This window comes from Cupressus sempervirens, chromosome 5 (assembly GCF_028749045.1).
Source record: "Cupressus sempervirens isolate cs-2001-9-10 chromosome 5, ASM2874904v1, whole genome shotgun sequence".
Classification (NCBI taxonomy): Eukaryota; Viridiplantae; Streptophyta; class Pinopsida; order Cupressales; family Cupressaceae; genus Cupressus; species Cupressus sempervirens.
In genome coordinates this window covers 676,250,685-676,274,119 of record NC_143122.1, presented here as the reverse complement: position 1 = coordinate 676,274,119, position 23,435 = coordinate 676,250,685, and the positions used below count along the sequence as shown (strand labels likewise).

Genomic DNA, 23,435 nt, shown 5'->3' with positions numbered 1-23,435 from the left:
AGGCAGTCAAAACAGCCCTTGAATCTATGAAATCAGATTATATATGTTTGTTTTCTGACAGGAATTATTGTTAAGTTTATAGTTACAGTCAGATTGATTCCATCATGAGATTCATTGTTGTTGGTAAATTATCATTTAGTTATGTATTATATATATGGTTTTATATATATTTACACACACACACACACACACATATATTATGTATTATTGTTAATATGTTACTTATATCTAATGATGATTAACCACATGAGACATGTCTCTTCCTCTCATATTTATAAGACATTCAATATGCATTTGGAAAACGATCAATTACAATGGCAATCGTTAGTACATTTGCTGAGATCCTAGAATTTAACATGGTATCAGAGCCAACAGAAAATGTAACAAAGAAAAACAGAGCTTACTCAATCTCCAATGGAAACATTGGAAGTACCCATAAGAAAGAGTTACCGAAGACATTGCAACAAAAAGACTGCAGTAAGGTTCCAGCCTATAAGGAATACATAGACAAAGTCCATCATCAATGATTGACATCATTTTAAATGTGAGATGTCTGATTAAAGAAAAGAAACACAGTGCAGAGAAGGTTCTTTTACTTGTATCAGTTTGAAATGTTTTAGAACTGTTATCGTGCATAGTATTCGTGTCTACTAGAGATTTTCTGTTGTGATGTCTACCATAGATATGTTTTCATAATACTCGTATTTGAATGTGAAGATCCCAGATTGTGGGTTTCTTGAAGGCGTTAGAAACGGTGTTCATGTTCTGTGAAAGATCAACATAGTGGATATTTTTCTTTCACACCAGTAGAATGCATTTTCTATAAACTTTATAACTGCATTTCTTTAAGCGGTGCTTTGAGATGAGGTCATCTGAAAATTATTATTTTCATCTTACTACCAATCGCTTGGAAGGACATCGATCACTGAAAAGGACAAAATGAACTTGGGAAAATGTGTTGCTTGTTTGGGGTGCCAAACATCAAAACAAATAACCTGCCAAAGAAAGTCAGCCTCCAATAACTATCGCATGGAGGACAATCAACTCACACAGTTTCGTGGTTTGAACAGTAGTCAATGAATTTTTTTTTAAGGAAATCATGAATGCTGTACATTATTACTACATGGAAATCATAGAGGAAGAGTTTTTGGACAGTATAGAACTTATACCATACTCTGCAGAACTTGTAAAAATGAAATAAAATCTGAAAGTTTGATTACCACACCAGTCGACTTCAGAAATAGAAGGGATAAGGAGTGACAAATAATGAAGAGTAAGAATAATTTTAACAATATACACAATGGCAGATATATATTACCATTGACCAACTCACGTGAATACAACCAAGGGGTTTAATAATGTGTCAAGGTTGTACAAGTTAGCAAGACACACCATTGGCATTCATATATACCAATTTATTACTGTCTACATGTGAAATGGGAAAGAAATCACATAATAAAATGGTGACAATACCCATTATTGCGAAACAATACCAAACATATGCAAAGATTATATGACGATCCACATTATGTGGAATAATTTCTACTCTATATACATTATACCGATACACATGACTATCATAAGTAAGTAGTACAAAACAGCTTTTTCGTAAAACATGTCAATCTCCCTTAGACTTGAGGGGACCACTACAAACAAGGCCTACAATTATAAGTACAAAATAGCTCTGTCCTAAAACATGTCAATCTCCCTTAGACTTGTGGGGGCCACTACAAAATAGGCCTACAATTAAAGTGATATCAACATGTAATACTAATTATTTAAGGAAACTTATGAATATAGACATATATGATTATAACTAAGTGAATATTTATAATTGAAAAAAATATATATATAAATATAGAACTAATTCCATATATTTTTATTGAGATGGGGAATATAATCATAGTATTATTAAATTAGTTATTAAATTTGACAATCTATAATACCAGAGAATGTTGAAGAATATTATCAATTATTCCCAATAATTATTATTATGGGGTTTCTTTTAAATCCAACCTAGTAGATCTTGTCCCAATAGAGGGTAGGGATCAACATCTCATTCATGAAACGAGATTGAACATATAAACTTTGAGGGAGTCCATAAATGGTGTCTAGGCAACTTGGATAACACTTGTATCTTTTGATCATAAGTCTAAATAATAAACAGCATTTAATAAATAAAATGGCCATTTTGAATATTACAATTGGTTTAAAGACATCACTCATAATGGACCAAAAGGGGACATTATTGTAATATCAAAGCATGATCTTGTCATCTTGTAGGGAAAATACAATTATAAACATTTCAAACTATTGAATATGGGTAATAAAGAAGCTTGGAAAAATGATTAGACAAATGATGAATATAAGTTCATGATAACAAGTGATTTATTGTCAAGATGAGAGAGGCGGAGTAAACCACATTGTGATAGATTCAGTAATGATATAAATTTGGAATACATAGATTGCAAGATGTGCGTAGTATAGGTTTAATCAAAAGATCAAACAAGTACCTTTACATGATCAAAGGATATTTGAGTTGTTGTGAGACGTTAATGAAAATTCCTTTGAACCATCTACGAGTCTCTCTTTGATAAATGAAACTCGACGTATGAGTTGTAGAGTCATTTGTGTGGCAAAATCATACTAAATCAAGATATTGGTGTATTGTGGATGAGTTTAAGAAAATGGAAGGACATGTTCGCTTATACTATTAAGAAAAATGAATGTTTGAACCTTCAATGGATAAAAAGAGAAAGTTGGAACTTAGAGAGGAGTTGTCATATTTGATACAAAATTGTTCAACAATATAAGAATGAGTGGAAATTTTACATTGTGGGGGGAATAATAGTCAATGTTCCATTCCCACTTGAACCTTATTTAGAGGGGAGATGTTCCATTCGAAAATAATCTAAAAAGACAATTTTTGAATTTTCCTGTGCAGATAAGTATTTTTATCTTGTACATTTATTTGTAATTCTATACATACTATAAGGGTTATTTGCCTTATTTTTTCTTTATGTTTGAGGATATTCTTACAGGAAAAGGAGGTTGGTACTTTACATATGCTACCTAATATTGTGCAAACTCAATCTAATGATAGTAGCTCCAAAGACCATGATGATCAAGATGGATAAAAGAGGCTCTTGAAGCAAACATCCTTGATGAATGAGATTATGAGAATCTTCTACATTAAGAGGGAGTATGACACTTCTTCTAAAGCAACGCAAGAGCTTAGAAGATTGATACTCAGAGGGACTCTAGAAATATATGTGTGATTGCATGATTTTATTGGGCCTACTCCTATGTATATTATGAATAAGTATTGACTTATTACTCAGATTTAGAGTGAGTTTGACAGGCATCCTTGGGCGAAGAGAGTTTCTAAGGAAGTAACTAAAGGACCTGACCTCCCAGGATGGATGTTCAGAGGGAGAAATTTTGAGATGCAATCCTTTGTGGATAATATCTTCTCTGTGAGGAGAAGTTCTAAGATAAATTCTTTATAATATGGTATCCTCTATGAGAGACAAGTATGAAGTGAAAACACTTTGTTCCACCCCCTAGTAGCAGCTATGGTGGGTCCACCCTCTGACGTGGTTCATGGTAGATATCATGTGAGTTACTACATGATGTTGTGATTATGTCATAAAAGGTGACGATCTTTCATTGATGTATATAATTAGAGGGGAGCTATTGAAAGGTTACGATCTTATCAATAGCTGGACCTGTTATCATAACAGACTACATTAAGTTGTCTTGGAGTGCCGGAAGTTATGATAGCGAACATAAGGTAACTATTGAAAGGTGACGATCTTATCAATAGTAGACCTGTCTCCTAACACCAAAATGTGTTGGAGTAGGTGTTATCATGGTTATTAGGTCAAATCTTGCCGAACACCATGAAAATTATTGGTGTCATTATTATTAGGCCGGATTTTATCGGTCATTAATATCCATCATGGTTATTAGGTTGAATCTTGCCAAACACCATGAAAATTATTGGTGTCATTGTTATTAGGCCAGATTTTGCCGGACACATTGATATCCATCATGGTTATTAAGCCAGATCTTGTCAAACACCATAAAAAATATTGGTGCCATTGTTATTAGGCCAGATTTTGCCGAACACATTGATATCCATCATGGTTATTAGAATGGATCTTGCCGGACACCATGAAAATTATTGGTGTCATTGTTATTAGGTCGGATTTTGCCGTACACATTGATATCCATCGTGGTTATTAGGTTGGATCTTGTCAGACACTATGAAAATCATTTGTTATGGTTCTTTAGGCCAGATCTTGCCAGACACCATAACTTAAATCTATCATAGACCACACTTAAGGTGGCATTCAATCTTGTTTTATATTTTCTTCAATTCCCTCTTTGCTAAAGAGAAAGTGTTGAGGAATTTAACCTCATAGTGAATTGAAGTAAATACCATATGATAAATATGTTAATATATATGTGTGTTGATGGATTCATGTTGATATCCTTAATATGTCATTCTAGGAATATCTCTTCCTATACTCAAGAGCATAATGTGTTATATACCAATCCTCTCTAACTAAGAGGGAGTGTTAAGTTTGTAGTTATAGTTAGATTGATTTGATTATGAGATTCATTGTTGTTGATAAATTATCATTTAGTTATATATTATATATATGGTTATATATATATATATATATATATATCTATATATCTATATATCTATATATATATAATGGATTATTGTTAATATGTTATTTATATTTAATGATGATTAACCACAAGAGACATGTCTCTTCCTCTCATATTTATAAGACATTCAATATGCATTTGAAAAACGATCAATTACAATGGCAATCATTAGTAAATTTGCAGAGATCTAAAATTTAACAATTATATCCTTAAGGTTGCTGGAATATATGTTAATCAATTGAGTAAAGGAAAGACTAAGATTGTGGAGCTCAATAGGGAACTTAAGGATACTCAAGAGGCATTGGATGATACACAGGTTGCTCTTCACGAAGTAGAAAATCAAGTTAAGGTCACAAATCAAACTAGGAAACATGAGAGTAAAGAGAGCCAGGAGCTTTTCAACAAATAATCAATGAACTAGATAGCATTCAGCAGACTTATGACTTAGATAGTTGTCCCAAGAGACCAAGTACCAAAATTTCAAATCACATTCAGCTAATAGACAACCCTTTGTTTAAGTAGATGCTGATTGTATAATGGTGAATCCGCTATTCGAGTCTGATGATGGCACACTCGTTGTTATTGATCAGGAGTTTCAAATTGATATTTGTTGTAGCCAAGAGGTTGTTGCCTTGATAGAGGGACATAATGCTGATTACAGATCACCCTTGGATAGAGATGTGGCGAGCAATATAGCTAGAGTGCATACAATGAGAGGAGCAGCGTTGTGGCAGTTGAGCAACTAGGATATTCCACCCATTATGGGTACAAAGCAGCAAAATATTACAGATAGTTGGGAAGGTGGATGGCCTTTTTGTTTGTGGGATCCAAGAGGAACATTCCCATGGTTCATAATGATTCCAAGAGTTAATTGGCACACAGTTGAGTTCCCACAATTATTTGACCACTGTGGTGCTTGTGATCTCAATTGGAGTGAGATTCTCAATCAGATTAAGGATCTTCTAGTATATGATGGTAGCACACGACAAGTTGTTCTAATTGAATATGCACATGGGATGATTTGAGATCCTGGCATTAGTACGCTTGATGTATTGTTATTATGGGAAGTCAGTGAATGGCCTTGTAGTTCTCAGTCCTTCACTCATATCATAGTAGCACAACAAATTGTCGGAGCATTATTCATGAGGTTTATATGGGATCCTAGTGCAGATTGCTTGAGGACAAGCAATCTCAAGGAGGGAGGACTTGTAATGTCCCTTTTTTTGGGACATTAGGAAATTTAAAGACATTCATATAATATTAAAATTGACTATGGGGGAGTATGTTCCTAAAGGTCAATTTAATATTATAAAGTGCGCTAAAAGTGACAAGGAGAGATAAGGTGAAAAGATAGGCAGGGAGTTGAAGAGTCACAACTTTTAGGATTAAAAGGAAGGGCCTCATTCATTTTTGGACATGCTTGGTTTATGATTCAAATTTCAGTTTCTCTCTTGAGAGAGTTATTTGGAAAGCTTCAACTTTCATAGGACGTAAACCCTCGTGCCAGTAGATAGTGGACACAAACCCATTGTCCGTGGAGACATCACATCAGTTGTCTCACATGTAATTACAAGTTCTTTTCTTTGTATTTCAATCTGACTGTAGAATTGTGTTTAAGATTGGATTTTACAATACTAGTTATTGTATTGCTGATGTGTAATGCAATAACATATTTTGAGGTATTTTATGAGAATCTATTGGTTTATATTGTTGGTTTATTTTGCATCTCCATCTGTTTATGTTCTGAAAATTTATTCTAAGGAAAGTATTGGGAAAACATCCTTTCGGGATATTTGAGAGCATACTATGGACAACCATGAGCTAACTTGGTCAATATGTGTATATCATTATTATAATAAAAGAAAATCAAAAAGCATTAATTACACTAAGAACTAATGTGTTATCTGTATAATATGGATTGATCTCAGAGCTTCATGTGATATCTATCATGTCTTAATATAACAATACCATAATATCTACATATACTTGCACACGTATATACACATATATGTATGTATGCATAAATTCAAATGAGGCATACATGAACGCATACACCCACTTAGAATATGACATATACACTAGATATGTTTGTTTAGAATATCACGCATATATATATATATATATATATATATATATATATAGGTGTGTACATGCATACACAAATATAGGTAGATATAGCATGGTATTTTTTAATTTAACACATTTAGAATGAAAATTTAATTTTCCAACCTTGTCATGGTTTTAATATTATATCATGAGTGGCCATATTTCTTATATTTTCGTCATTAGGCTCTTATATCTTTTTCAATGGCCATTTTAGTTTTATAATACTGCAACATAAGTTGTTGATGGCTCTTTGTAATTATTTTGCCATCCTTTACCTTCTTGCTTGTAACCGAGCATGCAACCGAGAAAGAAAAGATTTTATCTGTGTGATAGTTCCTAATGAAATCATTTGCAACACCATATCAAAGATATCACACTTCCATACTACTTCACAATCACCTGCTATCTGCAACACCTTTCATATTATTTCACACTCACATGTTGCCTACAATTCATTTCATGCTACCTCACAGTTGCATACATTTGCAACTCCATTGCATTGAATTATTTATTCGAACAATGCATCATTGTTGTTACTACATTTCACATAGTACCGTGAAATCTCTTTGCAGATACCTTGTCATATCGTGCCGAGCATCCCTGTTGGATATCACAAGCACAGAAGTGTTGTGAGTCATATTGGAGGCTATAACATATATTTCTCTACTCTACGTTTACAACCCTGGTTTCAAATCTACCAACAATTGCTTAGGGGCTGATCTGAGCATTCAAGGAAACGATATTACTGCCAGGTCATGCAATATTTCAGTTTATTTGTATTCTTTACAAATTGATATAAGAGGCTCGTAAATCTTAGCCTGGGAGTTAAAAGATATGATATGATAGATTTTAATGACGTCCACGAGACTAAAGTAGTCTATGGGACCCATGCAATCACCCTCCCGAGTCAGGAGCGGAACTAGTCAGTTGTAAAGTTTCGGTTAACTTGTCTCTCCTTCTCTGAAGTTTGGTAATCAAATCCGCTGCTCTCTTCACTTGATCTTCCTCGAATAAATAGTTGAAGTCCTTGTTCTACAGTATTTTTGTATAACCAGATCTGATGTCATTGTAAGCCAGGCAGTCTTTGACAAAGTGCTGCTCTATCTCAACTATTCCCATATTACAAAATAAACATGTTCTGTCTGCCCACTCTTCCTTTGGAACTTGCCACCGACCAGTTTCACATCGCAACTGATGTGAACTAGTTCGAAGTTGTGCCATCAACATTTTTGCTTTCTAGTTAATAGGTGCTCTTATATAGGCCTTTTCATCATGATTAGAAGTGGGATTAAATTCTTTAATGTAATAAGATTTTTTCCGCCCTATGCGTCTTGTCCACAAAATATTGCGAAATTTTTCATTGACAAACTTTTTTATCTCTATAATGTTATCCGAGCAAGTTTGGATGTTGATATCCCATTTTTGCATCCATTTGTCATTTTGCTTCATCCATGTGCTTTTCCGCCTCACAAGTTTTCCCTCTATGATCAACTTGGGCCAACGATGTGTTTCCAGCCCTTGGGTTTTCTTTAAGTAGCTTATCATTCGGACCAAAGCAACGGCCTCTAATGGAAAGGAACCCACCTCCGCCAAAAGGATCTCATACGGAACTATGGTCTTGACTTTAAGATTGCATGTGATGAAGTGTATTTGAATTCTTTCTACTTGCCGCCATTTCTGTTCGGACATACTACCTTCCCACACTTCACATCCGTATAGAATAACCGGAGTGACCAGCAAACCAAAAAGAGCTTTCATGGTCGTCCAATCCCATAATTCTGCGTTCCTACACTTGTTTTGTAAAGAGTATAATGCCTTCCAGCCCCCTTGGATCCTTTTTGATCTGCAAGCATCCCAATTAAGTTTGTTATGAAAATCAATGCGCAAGTATTTGTACTCTTCCACAATCTCAAGTGGTCTATTTTCAAATAGAAACACGTCTTGTATGCTCCTATTCTTCTTCAGCAAGAAGATCATAATTTTGGTTTTGCTAGTGTTAACTTGCATTCCTACTTCATGACAAAAACTTTCTAGTGCTATCAAGTGCTCTTTCAAACCTTTAGCTGTTCTAGCAAGAATTATGAGATCATCTGCATATAAGAGCAATCTTATCACAAAGTGGGCCAGCTACACCCCCTCACCCTTGGTCTTGTTTATACACTCTTCTAACTTGTCAATATAGAGCCCGAACAATGTTGGAGATAGCGGACACCCTTGCTTAACCTCGATGTTGCTATCAAAATTTTCTGATAGCCCTTCTGTCATTCTGATTTTAGCTTTGACCTGCTCATATAATCTGTAAACCGCTGACCTAAGTTCTTTAGGAACTTCCAACTCTTCCATTCTATCCCATAATTTATTACGTGGCACTGTGTCGAATGCTTTTTTAAAGTCCACGAAACAACAAAAAGCCTCGTTCCCCAGAGTGTCTCAAACTTTCTCAATCAAGTGTCTAAGAGTGATGCCATGATCTATAGTAGAGTGTTTTGGTCTAAAGCCTGCTTGCTCTATTGCACGTTTGCCTTCCGTTTCAGCCCAGTTGCTGATTTTTTGTTCTACCAAGCTACCAAATAACTTGCTAAATAGTGGATTGATCATGATGGTTCGGTAATTAGAAGGATTATTTATATCTCCACTTTTGTGGAGTGGGATCACCACACTTGTCCATTTTACAGGGAAACCTTCTCTATTGACACTGTTGAAAATTTTAGTGATGTGTGGTGTGAGGCTTTCAGCACCCCATTTTCAGTATTCAGCTTGAAGCCCATCTATATCTTGCGCTTTACCGGCAGCTAACCTCCTTATGCCTTGGATAATATCCTTTTCGCTGAATAACTCCCCTGTAGTCTCTGTTTCCATGGTTCTACGTTCTCCTAGATCACACTCGTAGAGAGTCTTGGCATATTCCAGCCATTTGGTTCCTGTTATGTTGTTCTCTATCTGAGTTTTTCTCTACTGAAGTTCTTTCCAAAACTTTCCGGGGTTGTTTTTACCAAGATTAATCAACTTGATTCTTCTCTTGTTTACATACTCTCCTTTCTTCTTTTTAATCAGCTGATCATACTCCTTTCTACTTTCTTTATTTATGTTCTTTTTCCAATTTCTTTTTGCCGTTTTGCATTCCTCATCAAACCACAGATTGGCCGAAAAAGTGTTCTTGGCTTCTCTTGTGGCCCTAGATCTTTTACACTCCTCCAGTGCTTTAATGATAGTAAGAACAAGATTATCCTTGTCCATGAAATGATGTTTATCAGACTCAGGATGGTTTCCTAGAAACCTAGACAGCCGCAAAAGAGAGTTTTGGAAGGTAGCATGGTTTTCTTGTGTCATTAAAACTTTGCCAATCAGAATCATCTTCCTCTTTTGTAAAGGTTTTGGGACAATATTTTGATCTTTAAAGTGAGTGGCCACCCTTATCAAGATGGGGTTATGATCAGATTTTAGCTCCATGGGGCAGTCCTCTATCTCAAAGTTAATTATCTTTGCGACATATTCTTGCGAGCATATTACATAGTCAACAACACTTTGTCCATTGCATCTTTTGCATGTGATTCCACCTGATTTAGGCCACTTTTCCAAACCATTACATATGACCATCTTATATAGGCAGCATAAACCTAGTAATTCCGCACCAAAATGATTAATCTTTCCCATGCTATCCTGTAAAGATCTTTCCCATTTTTGTGTCCCTTCTTCTTCAAGCCAAATTGGGTCTCTGCTTTCATTGTAACTCTCCTTAAGATTGAGAGTTTGGTTGTTTGCTGTTCTAGCATTGAAATCCCCTATTATCATTACTTCCCCTAGAGAGCTAAAGGCTGCTATGTCTTTTTTGAGTGCAGCAAATGGGTATTCTCGATCCAATCTATGCTTTTTATACATTTTTGAGCCTTTTGGGGCAAAGTAACAGACAGCCACCCTTGTAGAAATCTGATTCTCTGTTATTTTAATCCAAATATATTGCTTGTTTACATCTTCTTTCTCTAAGTTTACAAATCTGCTCCAAGTTTCTTTTATTAGAACGGTAATGCCTCCATGCCCCTTACCATTATCTATCTTCTCATTCCACAGTGATACCTTCTTATACCCTTCAAAATCTGGAACCCTACATCCATCATGCTCATGCGTCTCAGTAAGCATAATGATGTCATTATCTTTAGCTATCGGCCCTAACCCAGGTCCTCTTCTCCAAGGATAACCTCTATAGTTCCAGCTAACTATAGTTAAATGTTCCTGGTGGGCCCGAGTTCCTATTTATTGCGTGTGATTTTGTCGCTGATTTGGGCTTTGACGTTTTCTAGCCACGCCCACTTGCCGTTATCTCTTGCTGTTTTCACTTTTTCCCATTCCTGCCTCCTTTCTTCTTGCTGAGTTACAGTGAGGTCATCATCGAGATATATGTGTGTGCCTCTAAGAAACTTCCTCTTGCTGAAAATGTTGTTTTTATCTCCTGTATTCCTCATTGTCACTCTAACATGTCTGTCTTTGCCTCCTCTAATCCATTTTCCGATTCTTTTTGCTTGTATGATTGTTCCATGCCAATCTAATTGGTCTTTAAAGAAGTCTTTAACTAAATCCATTGTTTTCTCCTATTCTCCATAGTCTCGTAGCCCTTTGATGACGATATTTGCTGCTTTCTCATTTCTTTCTTTTTCCTCTCTAATCTATCTTCGAACTTGCTTTTTTGTGTTGTCAATAGGAGTGTTTGCTGGTCCCTTTACTATGTTAGCCCATGATCTAACTTCTTCAATTTGTTCTCTGAGTTGATTCTCTTTTATTTCCATATTGGCCATGGCATCTTGTATATTTTTCATTTGCGGATTTTTATCTCCTTCTGTAGCCTGTCCTTCTCCCGTAGTACTTGCTGCTGTCCTCTTTTCTCCTACTTCTTTCTTTAACAATATTATTTCATATTCTCCTTTTTCCATATTAAATTGCAATTTTTGAATTTGTTCTCTAAGTGACTTGACCTCCGCCGCCAATTTCCAGTTATCCTCAGTAACTCTTTTCATTGTGATACTTTCTATCTAGCTCCTCTCTTCAAGTGCCCACACCCTTTCTTTCATAGCTACCAAATCGTTCACAAAGATGTCTGGATACCACGTCATAGGTGTCCTTGTGGGGCTGTAATTATTTGGCAGCCCATCTTCCACTGTGTCTATCACCTGAGAATTATTTGTCTTCTCTTTGCCATTAATATCTCTGATATTATCAAACCACTTAATTGTTTCAGAGATTTCAGTCGACCTCAGATTTATTTCTCCCTCCCTTGAGCTGTCTGAGGTATGTGGAATCGGTTTCGGAAGTAAAGCTGCTAACTTCCCTCTTTTTGCATTTTTAAACTTTCGTATCTTTCTCCGCCTAATTATTCTTTTATATTGCTTGGCGTTCACATAGGTGTAGTTTCCTCCTATGGGTGTTCCACTGGCTTGTGAGAAGCTCAAAGTGTTTGTGGGTAAATTACCATTTGTCCGTCCAAGATTGAATGAACTTGCGTGTCCGGCTGAGGGTCCTAGAAGAATGAGGAAGCTCCCTTGATTCCACTTGATGATGCTGTTGTGCATTAAACTATCCCCGTATGTCAGGACCAAGCCACTGTTACCAGAGATGTCATTGTGTTTTGTTGCTTCTCCCAGATTAGTTTGTTGTTCTGCTGTTACAGGTGCCCTGACTATCAAATTCTCTGCCACCCTGTTACTGACAGATCCTGTGTTTTGCAAGGTGGACCCACCTAGTTCTGGCTGTGCCTCTATTATCTTTGGTTGATCAATCAATGATACTTGTACAAGTGTCTTCTCTGCAGGTGTTTCTATGATTTCCTCGTTTGTTCCTTCCATGGGGACCATATCGTACCCACTGGTGTCTTGATATAGATTCTTTATGTAGTTTTACCGTTGTAAATTTACCAAAGCCAGGAGAAGTAATACAGGAAGCCTGAACAGGTGTAGCCTGAAATGTAAGAGGTAAGAATAAGGGAAAAGGTGTACCTGGGATCTACCTCTGGAATCTCGCAAATATGGACCCACTATAATAGCAAAGCCTTTAGCACTGGATGACTGGGCCCACTGGTTGCCAAAATTGTCGACCAAACCAAATCTGCCCTTGCACTGATTGCCGCTGTTGCCGGCCCTACCTTGGCTGCTGCATGCTGTTGAATAGAAATTGAAATTCAACACCCGGATTCCTCTTTCACGGGTCACATCTGCTTCCTCTTCCCTCCTTTCCCGCAAAAAGACAAGCAGGTGAAAACGCCCCCACTGCGGCAGAGACTCACGAGAACTCGCTCCGTTAGGCCCGGATGTCTCTCGCTGTTTGCTAGTCATCTTCTATCCAACACTGTTTTGGCAGTCAGAAATCCCATTTCCTTTCGTGCCCATTCCCAAAACCAGCATTCTTGCTCTATAGCTAGCTAACTTCGTATTTTATTTTACTCCGTAATGAGTCATAAGAAGGGCAATGATAATCATTGTTAAAGCCTAGCTATGAATGAATTATTTATTTTATTTATGTCTAATTTTGCAAATATGCACAAGCGTCAAGTAATTTGTTGCAACCTGTAATAGTGTCTCCTTTCATGATTTTTGTTTTCACTTGGAATGAGATCCAACCGGTGCAAAGCTTATACAAGGGTATCTGCTATATATCCTCTGAGATAAAGAGACAACACTCTCATGTAGAGTCGGGAAATAAATTAAAAGGTATCATGAATCTTTTCTTAAGCCTTAAGCCCAAATTGGGCAAAATGTAATCGGTTGTGATTAAACAATGCTTAGACAATCACCACAGGAATTCATCAAGGAAGACCAGCAAGGTCAAGATGAAGAGTGTAAAATAATAATTGTTGAACCATGGGTTATCCTTGTATGATAAGAGAAATAAAATCAGTAACTAAGAAGCAAGTAATGAAAATGTTTTAAATTGAGCCAGCTCATGGTAGTCCAATGTATAAATCTTGTTTGTCAAGCGGAGCGGTGGGTGATTGGGTACATAGTGCCTATACGAATCCTTGGTCAAGTTAGGTTAGTGTCATGTTTGCTACTATGATCACTAGAGGTCAAGGTTGCTAGCAGTTGACAGTTAAGTTGATGGACGATATCCATAGCCTAGCTGGATGCCTGGGCGACACTCTAAAACCAAAATGCTTGGTGGCAAGATAGTGGTGTCCCAAGCCTAATCCCAGGGTAGGGAGGGCATTTCTCAGTAGAGATTGTGTGGGTATACTTAAAGGTCCGCGGTTGGGAGGTTAAGCCCTTGGCAATGCTTCTCCTCTTTTCTAGATGCCAAGGCTTGCACAACACAAGGATATGATTTGCATGCAAGATAACTACTTCTCGGGTACCTTACTTTAATGTTACCACATTTCTAATATATGTATGTTTAGATGGCTATTATAGTTAAATTAGTTATTCTTTCATTGGATTAAGAATCAGTTAATCAGTTAAATCTGTCGTTCTTTTCATTTGAATGTATAATTTGGGGTTGTTATTGTATTTCATGTGAATATGATATGTTGGTCGTTATAGCTGTCCTTTGTGTGATTCTGAAAGGAAATGTTATTTTGTTAGTTAAATCAATTAAATAAGAGTGGAATTTTTAGCTTGTTACAATTTTCTCTTTTCCACTTAAAAGATACTTTATTTTGCTTTTTTTTGAAATTTGGCATTTTTACTTTATATTACAATAAAGCTATTTAAATTTAATTTATAGCATACCTAAAAACCTTGGCATCTTTATTTTTTTAACTAAAGAGCTATTTTATTCACTTTGTATTCTAGTTACTTTAGATTTAGGGTCTTTATATTTAAAAAATAAATGTTGGCTCTAAATACTTTTTTCTTTTTCTTTCAATCACTACATCAGATGCTTCTTCCTCTGCTGCCACTGGAGGTTATGCCTCTCGACATAATTATCATCCCTCATCTATTGCATATGAACTACCAATATAATAAACATTACATTGATCATAGTTTTCAAAGCATGCCAGGTAGAAAACAGAGTTTACAAACACAAATGCAAAATAATATAAAACAAATATTTCAATGCCTAAGTCTACAACATTTCAAAATTTGAAGCATCCATCAGACAATGTTTGAAGAATAGCACTTACTCTCAATCTTCATAGCCCAGGCCCCTGATGGAACCTAATTTTTACAAAAAATTAAGGCCTCCATTTATGCACCCGATATTTTCACATTAATCCTACTACAAGCAAAGTACTTGATGGATCAACATTGTTGATGTTTCATTCTAATGATGGAGTAAATCTTAATCTTCATGGGAATATAAAGTCTAAGGAGAGGTTGGGTTCAGCTGGACTCAGGCCAAAGTTCTCAATCTGAACTGACCGATATTTCTGACTCGTTAGATTCATATAAGGCTGAAGATTGGATCCTATAATTTGGCGAACAGAAGGAGATGCAAAGGCTTCACGCATTAGAACAGGTGCAGCTTTGTCTGGTATCCCCAGCTTGGTGAAATCAAATTTCGCTACAAATATTGCTCCATAGCTTGTCAAGTTAGTCAGGACTGTGAGTGATGGAGATAGCCCAACTGCAGTAGCACTCTCAGCTGAAGGGATGGATAATACACGGCTTTCACATATTGCTTCAGAAATACCACAAAGCCTTCAGCAAAGATGCATTGAAAATCACAGTTGACTAATGCAAAAACTAATAAAGAGGCACTTCGTTTATGGCATGATATAGATAAGTTGCAGTGACCTTACATAGTTGTAATTGCATATGAAGAAGACCATGTTACATATAGCAGCATATATGAGTTATCATTTTAGCCAATGTCAACATTCAGAAGCGATACAAAGGATGTCAAACAGTGTAATCTCATAATTCAGAAATAGATAAAAACACAGAGCATAAAAACGTATCAATATAATATATAAAGTTATTTGAAGAAATTGCTCAGCTCTGTAAATGTCACACCCCGACTGAAGCATAGACGGCAGTAAGGAAGTTTAATAGAAACACTGAACGGTATACTGGAAAGGTGAATCTTACTAATCAGACTCATGATGGCAGAATTCAAAAGGAAGTAAATCAAAACTGAGAAATATATGTATATCATTAAGACTGCGCGAATATATCATCAATTGAATGCATACTAATCTCCAGTTTACATGAGTCTATAAAATACTACATCAGCATAGCATGAAGCACCAAAATATCATGGGGATTGCTGATTCATTTCAATACCGATGCAACCATCAGTTCTCCAAGTCTACGGCAGTTGCCTGTACCTATAAGTTGTGCCATCATTAGATGCCTGAAGAGAATACTTGCGAGCACGATAATGACTCCTACAAGCCATTCCCAATCATGCGTTCCAAACCTGAAATATTGTTTCCTTCCAACAGTACCAGACATATTCAAGCATTGTTTATCAATCACTGGCTAAAACAAACTTGACAAGCCCATCAATATTACTTAACAAAGAATTGTTGATGGCAGATAGTTCCCTCTAAAATGGCAAGTATTTGAGAATCGGTGATTGTGTCAAAGAGAAAATAAACAATGATAGAAAGACAAAATTACCTGCAGCGATAGACAAACTAACTGCCCCATACTTAATAAGAAGTGACTGATGGAGGAAATTTGAGCAAAAATATTCAGCAAAATCTAGTCACCCATGTGTATGAATTAAAGCAATGAATGTCCTAGACACGAAAGCGATAAATACAGTAGAAAAGCCAAGTTAGCAATAATTATACATGACATGGATCTTAGCAATATTTTCAGAAGTTGATGTTTACTCTGATATAGATGTTGAGTCTCCATGAACCCGATAAGGAAGACAGATGATGCACAGATACACAACTAGATGCGTAAGTGGTAATAAAAAATATTATAAGGCAGCAATATTTTCTGAGCCAGACATCAATGAAGGCAATGAAGACTATAAGTCTTCATAATAATATCATCCTCAGCAAACATAAGTCTTTAAATATGGCTTAACTAATATGGAAAGAAAAGATTACACGTGAGTCTGATAAGAAGAAAGTTAAAATAATTAAAGTTAAACTAAAAGGAATGATTAATGAAAAGACAAACTTTGGACTGGAAATGTTAAATCTCTTGTTTTGATAAGAATATAATATGGGGGTATTTTATATAAAAGAAGACCCATATTCGACATTGACAAGCAATTAGAAGAAGAAATATTTTACTTGGAAGGAGGGATAAGGAATTTTAAATTTGGCTTTGTAATATAAATTTTATTTATTATTTTTTAATGATAAATAAAATTTTTTTGTTTTTAAATTATTAAAATGGCATGGAGAACTAAATTGCAGTTGATTGGTCTTTTATAATCATTTTTTTAATTCTGCAAACAATTTATGTCAGATAAGTGGACGAGGTCATCTATGGCATTTTAAACTCTATCATCGCAGATATTGTGAAATATTTAATTGTTTCCGAATCTGTGTCCAATCTGTCTCCCTGACTTTAGGAGTTAAAACGCAATCTATACTAGTTTAGAGGACTGGTCTTTTATCATTGAAGTATTGGATTTATATTTGAAGTCAAAAAATCTATAACTTCCTTTCTTCAAACCTCAAATCCATTGTTAACACCTTATACAAAACATTCATTTCAAAGCTAAAGCACTGGTCTTTTATGATTCAAGTATTGGATTTATATTTGAGGTCAGATAATCTATAACTTCTTTTTTACAAACCTCAAGTCCATTGTTAAAACCTTATACAAAACATTCATTTCAAAGCTAAAGCACTGGTCTTTTATCATTGAAGTATTGGATTTATATTTTAAGTCAGAAAATCTATAACTTGTTTTTTACAAACCTCAAATCCATTGTTGAAACCTTATACAAAACATTCATTTCAAACTATCGCATAACTCTATACTAATCGAGTTAAAAGACCTTGCCACTTGGAGAACTCCAAAGCTTAAATTCGCTATAGAATAGCCTTGAACCAAGCAGTCAGCGTTTGAGGTGAAGGTCTACCCGCCTGTGTGTAGCGGAGCCTAAAGTGTAGGGGAATCAAGGTGATTCTCATTCATTAGCCAGAATTGGTTGCGAAATCCTACTAGAGAAGTGGCAAGCTCTTTGATTTCTAATATGCGTTTTTGGGAACCAACAGGCCCTAGGGTGACTAAGCTTCAATAATAATTTGAGCATCTTCGCAAACAAATATTGGCTTGTCAACATATTATTGATAATTAGACATGTAATTATTACTGACTCTCATCTATTGCATATGCACTACCACTACAATATTCACTATGTCCATTATGGCTTTCAAGGCAAGCACTACCACAACATTGACCTGACATTTGCATATTTGCTCCAGTAGGTTTGGACATCATAAAAAGTTTAATTTAGAAAAATCCTTGAGAAGATCAAAATTTGTTTGTATGGTAGCAACCTTTCTTTTTTAGTCACTTGAACTTGTAGAGAATGGCTGTCCCTAATGTCACTGCCTCTTCTTGCCTTAATTCAATGCAAACTGATAAATTTAGCAATTTTTTAAAAAGACATGATTCAACCACCAGAGCTAAAGATATTTGAGATGCCCACAAAAGAAAAGGGGAAAAAAAGATTCTCATGCACCTCACCATTAAGCTTCCAATATATTATACCTTGTTTCCTTGTAATATTCCAAGAGCATGACCAGTTGAAAGTGGGGTCTTTGACGAAGTCAATGTCTTTTGCATTCATGTAACAAAAAAACAAAGAGAACATTGTAAGCAGTGAGTTCGATAAGTTGATTTTAAACAGTAAAAGTCATCAAATCCCAAGTTTTTACTCATTTTGACTTCATGAAAATCACATGTGATCACAATTTACAACATATTCTACTTACAGTTTAAAGGCCTTTGTGTCAATCATTTGAATTAAAGAAAATATAGAAAAATGTTGCACTTACGACAATCCAGCCTCCACACTAACAAAGAAGCTTTCCTACTAGAATGAGCATCCTTTCTTGACAATTTATATCAAACCAAAAATTCCCTGATTAAGTAGTTATGGTACAATGTAGTGAAATATTTTACTACTACTAAAATTTGACTATCAGTTGTGTCCATGGTAGCTAATTGAAAAAGGAAAGAACTGGAAGAAATTTTTGACACATTCTGCCTATAAAATAATTAATTAGGCTTAGCAAAGCAGGATTGCTTCACATTAACAAGTAAAGAAGGGCTCATTAAGTTTAAATACATGGAGTTGTTTAATTCCCCAGAGAAATCCATGCATGAAGACACCAATATTTGAGAGACAACAAGCATGTTGATACTTGAATAAAGTTGGTCAGATCTCCCTCTGATTCAGAGATTTTCAGTGCATTCATATGCTCACATGGATCTTTGACCAAAAAAAAAGTAGCACAAAACCTGTAGGGCATAATAAAACAATAATGTAATCAAACATAATTAGTAATGGGTTTGGATAGTCAGGGAGCGAGGGGATGTGTGGGTTGGTGTCCCTAACCAACCGGGCACTATTTAAGAACATTGGAACAGGAATGATATACTTGTTATTTTTGGTAATCAATAAAGAATATTGTGTTCCCTCGCAATTAATTGGTATGCTTGTCATTGGTAATGGTTTCTGATGTTGATACTGGTAACATTGAATTCATATTGTGTGTACTGTAACCATTCTACAAAACCCATCATAGGCCAGGCAACTTTAAACTTTTAAAGAGTTGCTTAGATAATGGTATTGTTAATAAAAATCCTAGAAACATATTATTCTCAGTTTGACAAACCATGACTTATTCAATCTTGAGGAATCATGCACTTAATGATTTTTGAGATAATAGATCCAAATAAAATAGAATAAATGAAACAACAAACCATGACTTATTCAATCTTGAGGAATCATGGACTTAAATGATTTTTGAGATAATAGATCCAAATCAAATAGAATAAATGAACCATATATATAATTGTATATGTATACATATGTGTGGAAAATAGTGCTGCCTGACATCAACATATGTTTTACTACTGGGTAAAAAACTAATGAAAATCATGTGCACCTATCATAATCACTTGTCTTCTAGTTTTCTAGCCTACTGTTCTGCTTTCAAAATCTAATGTGCCAACAAGAAGCTTACTGAGGGATTGCCTGTGTATGTTAATAAGTACTAATCTTATACAAAGCAGTAATCAATGGAAAATTGATAAATAAGTAGATGTGATTTTCACACCAAAAAAGCAATGAAAGTCACTCAGCTTGAATGGCATGTAGACCAGATTTAAAGATTAGGCCAGTTGCATTGGATATTATCAATAGATCAAATAACTAATCTTTCTTTAAGATGAAAGTTGCATTACAAAATCAAAAAGTGCTTTTTAGTTTTTTACATTCGTAAAACATATTAAAAAGTTGCCTCGAGAAGAATTGTACTTCTTACAATGTAATTTAATGATGCATCGTATAGCAGTAATCAAAGACACTTCATCACCCTTAATGGAAAAACTTTTGCAAGCAATGTTACATTTCAGAACAGCAAATGAAGGTAGATGCATCAAAGAGGCCCAACCTGTTTTGTAATTTTCAGATGTTCTTTTGCATCATGATCATAATTTTCTTCGTCTGTTTCTAGAAACAGATCAACTTCAAGTCTTGACTGTTTGCTTTTTACCCTCACCTAGACAAGTAAATATTACATCAACTTCATTAGGATTCTAAAGAGCTTCTTCATTACAGGCAATTAGAACTTCTTTATAAACACTTCAAAAAATAATAGATGACATGACATAACACTAAAGATTGAAATCTGATTGTCATAAGGAGCTACCAGCTCCAATTTCTGTCCCAGCAAGTTCCATGGAATCAGGTATTTCACATTAAATGAAGCAGCAACTGTTAAGAGGGAGATATGCAGCAGCTTCTCAAGACCCCTTTGAAATATATCATATTTATAATAGTTTTTATTTTAATGTCAAATGGTAACCTGAAAATGATGTTTTTTATAATTTTCCTTGAAAAATTTTAGCAGTGGTTTTGGATAGATTTCTAAAAATCGATATAGAGGCTGCAAATTCTAGCTCCTGTGGGAGCATTTTACTGCTGTCATGAATTTTTCAGCAGCACAGCCACTGACCACTAGATGAAGATAAGAATCAAAACAAATTTATAACATTCAAGAATCTAGCAATGCAAATCATTTGAACAAGCATACCTCCTCACACCTTTCTTTCAGTCCATATGACCGCCAATGAGGGCGAAGGGGATACTGCATCAGATAAAGCTGTAAAAACAGATTTGTCAAATTATTAAGAAATCTGTTGGACCAGCTACAATTAATAATTATATGCATAGACTGAGGAAAACAATACACAGAGCACAGAGCAGAACCATGACACAATGTATTGGATCCAAAGATTGTGGCTCAATTATAACTGAGGGCACTCACCCAGATGATAACACAAAGAACTTATACAGATGTACAAGAGCAAACATTTTTTATAAATGTAAAACAAACGCTAGATTCAACTGCATTTATCACTGAAGATAAAGAAAATAGATTGGAAATTCTGTACTGCACATGACAAACTTATTAAATTGTGAATCGGGGAAGAATATTTTCCTAAGTTACCAATTCAAGTTTGGGGATGGATTCAGGTTCGGGTTCGTGGGTATGGGCAAAAAAAATTCCCATTTGGGTTCATGGGTGGGTTCATGAGTGTGTGTGTGTGCGCATTATATATACAAAAAAATAAGAGAAACAGGCATAATTGCAAAACTTAGTCATTGCATAGATGAATTTATGTTGCTTGATCATTGATCAATGTCCAATGTCAAAGATAAACATTAAATACCCACTCATTAATCTATGTTCATGATTGTAAAGAAAACCGTACATTGGATTACTAAATTGCGAATTGAAAATTCAAACATAGAGTAGTTCATCAAATAATGAAGTTTGAAACATAATGATAAATGGAAAATGTTTAATAGTTTATCAATGATCATAGTATCAAATGCCCTTCAAGGGTCAAATGGGTCATCAAACAATGAGGGATCACTGTCTTCATCCCCGGCTGCAACTATATCTGATCCTCATCATTGGAACGAAGAATCTCTATAACATTCTCTTAAAACTTGCAAAATGGGTACAGCAAAATGAGAGAGCAAATGGGAGATTAGATGAGTGAAATGTTTTTTATTAGGCTCCTTTTAGGGTTACATAAAAAATTTATTTTAAGTTGTTTTATTTCATTTTTTTGACCCTACTGATGCGGGTCTTCCTAAATTCGCTCAGGCTCATGCCAGCAAGGACCCAGATGGATCCACAGTCCGAAATTCAGACCCTGCCCAGAACCACAGCGAGCCCAGACCCAAATCCAGGCTGCAGGGTGTGAAACCGGTACTGAAGATAATTTCTTCAAAATTAAAATTAATCAATTACTAAAAGTTCATAGTGTTAAGTTTTGAGCCAGAAATAGATATACAACAAAATGAATCAAAGAACACACAATAACGTATAACAATACTGGGCTATCCTGAGAAAAACCTTCCTGCTCAAGGGAAACAACCACCCCACAAAAGATGGTGCCTTATTCCAGTTTTCATAAACAATACAACAGTTTTTTCTTATGATTGAAGTCTTCAATACATTCAATCAATAAGACTGATCTTTTGTCAAAAATTGTCTATGAACACAATAACTCAATGAAATTGTTTAATGATCACATTGATAAAAAGCAGCTAGATAATAAAAAAATGTTTTCATCTGTGCTTGTATACTCACAAAACAAGAACATTGAAGTTCTGAAATAACAGTGAAACTGCAAAATAAACAATCTCAGAAAGAGCACCACCTAGGCACAATAACACTAAAGTCTTAATAAGTTCGACCATCCATCATGCAGCAATCACAATACATAGAATAGAAGAAGACGATACTCCACTCCTCAAAAGCTGAATGTGAACAGTCCACCCGATATGAACAAACACAGCAAGAATAAAATATGAGCCGTTACACACAATTACCTATCATTGTCATCCATAATAAGAATTGGTGACATAAATGACACGAGCCCAAACAAGAAGAAAACTGTCGGCATTTGTATTAACACACTACCGATACTAAGCCATTGTGGAGTATGGAAACACATGGTGCCAAGAAAAAAGGTGCTTGGATACAATGCCAACATAAATATGGTGCCACGTCATCATAGAAGTTACCATCAAACAATAGGTAAGGAAATAATTGTCATGAAATGAAGCTAGTCTGAAATGTGATCACAACTGAGAACTGAACAAGCACAAGCAAGGAAGATAGAGAACTACAAAGCTTTGACGGAAGCAATAAAGCAAGCCATAGGTATGATGATCTCTATCGCAACTATTAAATTCAACACAGTTCTTTTACATAAATCATGAAAATTCTCATGACCTCCAAAAATTGTACGAATCCTAAATAAAACCCAGAATACGGGACAGGTAAAATCTACTTCTAACAGCATTAAGGATTAGAAAAAAAATTATCTTTCCCAGACAAAATCTCAAGGATCATATTATGAACTCTTAACTCATGAGGTCAACTTAAAAACTCAATTTCCAGACTCTTTGCTAGGCAAGACTGTGTAGGAGCTCAGATAGGTGCCACTATCCGTCAGTGATATCCAGTGATTCATAACTCGGTGCAGGTTGTGCGA

The 23,435-nt window shown here is 35.4% G+C and overlaps 1 protein-coding gene across 2 annotated transcripts in view; it reads right to left on the bottom strand.

Moving 5' to 3' along the window:
* LOC149557754 (SIN-like family protein) overlaps nucleotides 1–23,435 on the bottom strand; it is a 155,728-nt gene that overhangs the window by 109,171 nt on the left and 23,122 nt on the right. For both annotated transcript variants that reach the window (XM_089832272.1, XM_089832273.1), the window contains exons 2-4: nucleotides 20,954–21,022; nucleotides 20,312–20,419; nucleotides 18,402–18,467 (exon numbers count right to left, since the gene is read on the bottom strand). In XM_089832272.1, coding sequence (XP_089688398.1) covers nucleotides 18,402–18,467; nucleotides 20,312–20,419; nucleotides 20,954–21,022 — 243 coding nt within the window. The remainder of the gene's footprint in view (nucleotides 1–18,401; nucleotides 18,468–20,311; nucleotides 20,420–20,953; nucleotides 21,023–23,435) is intronic.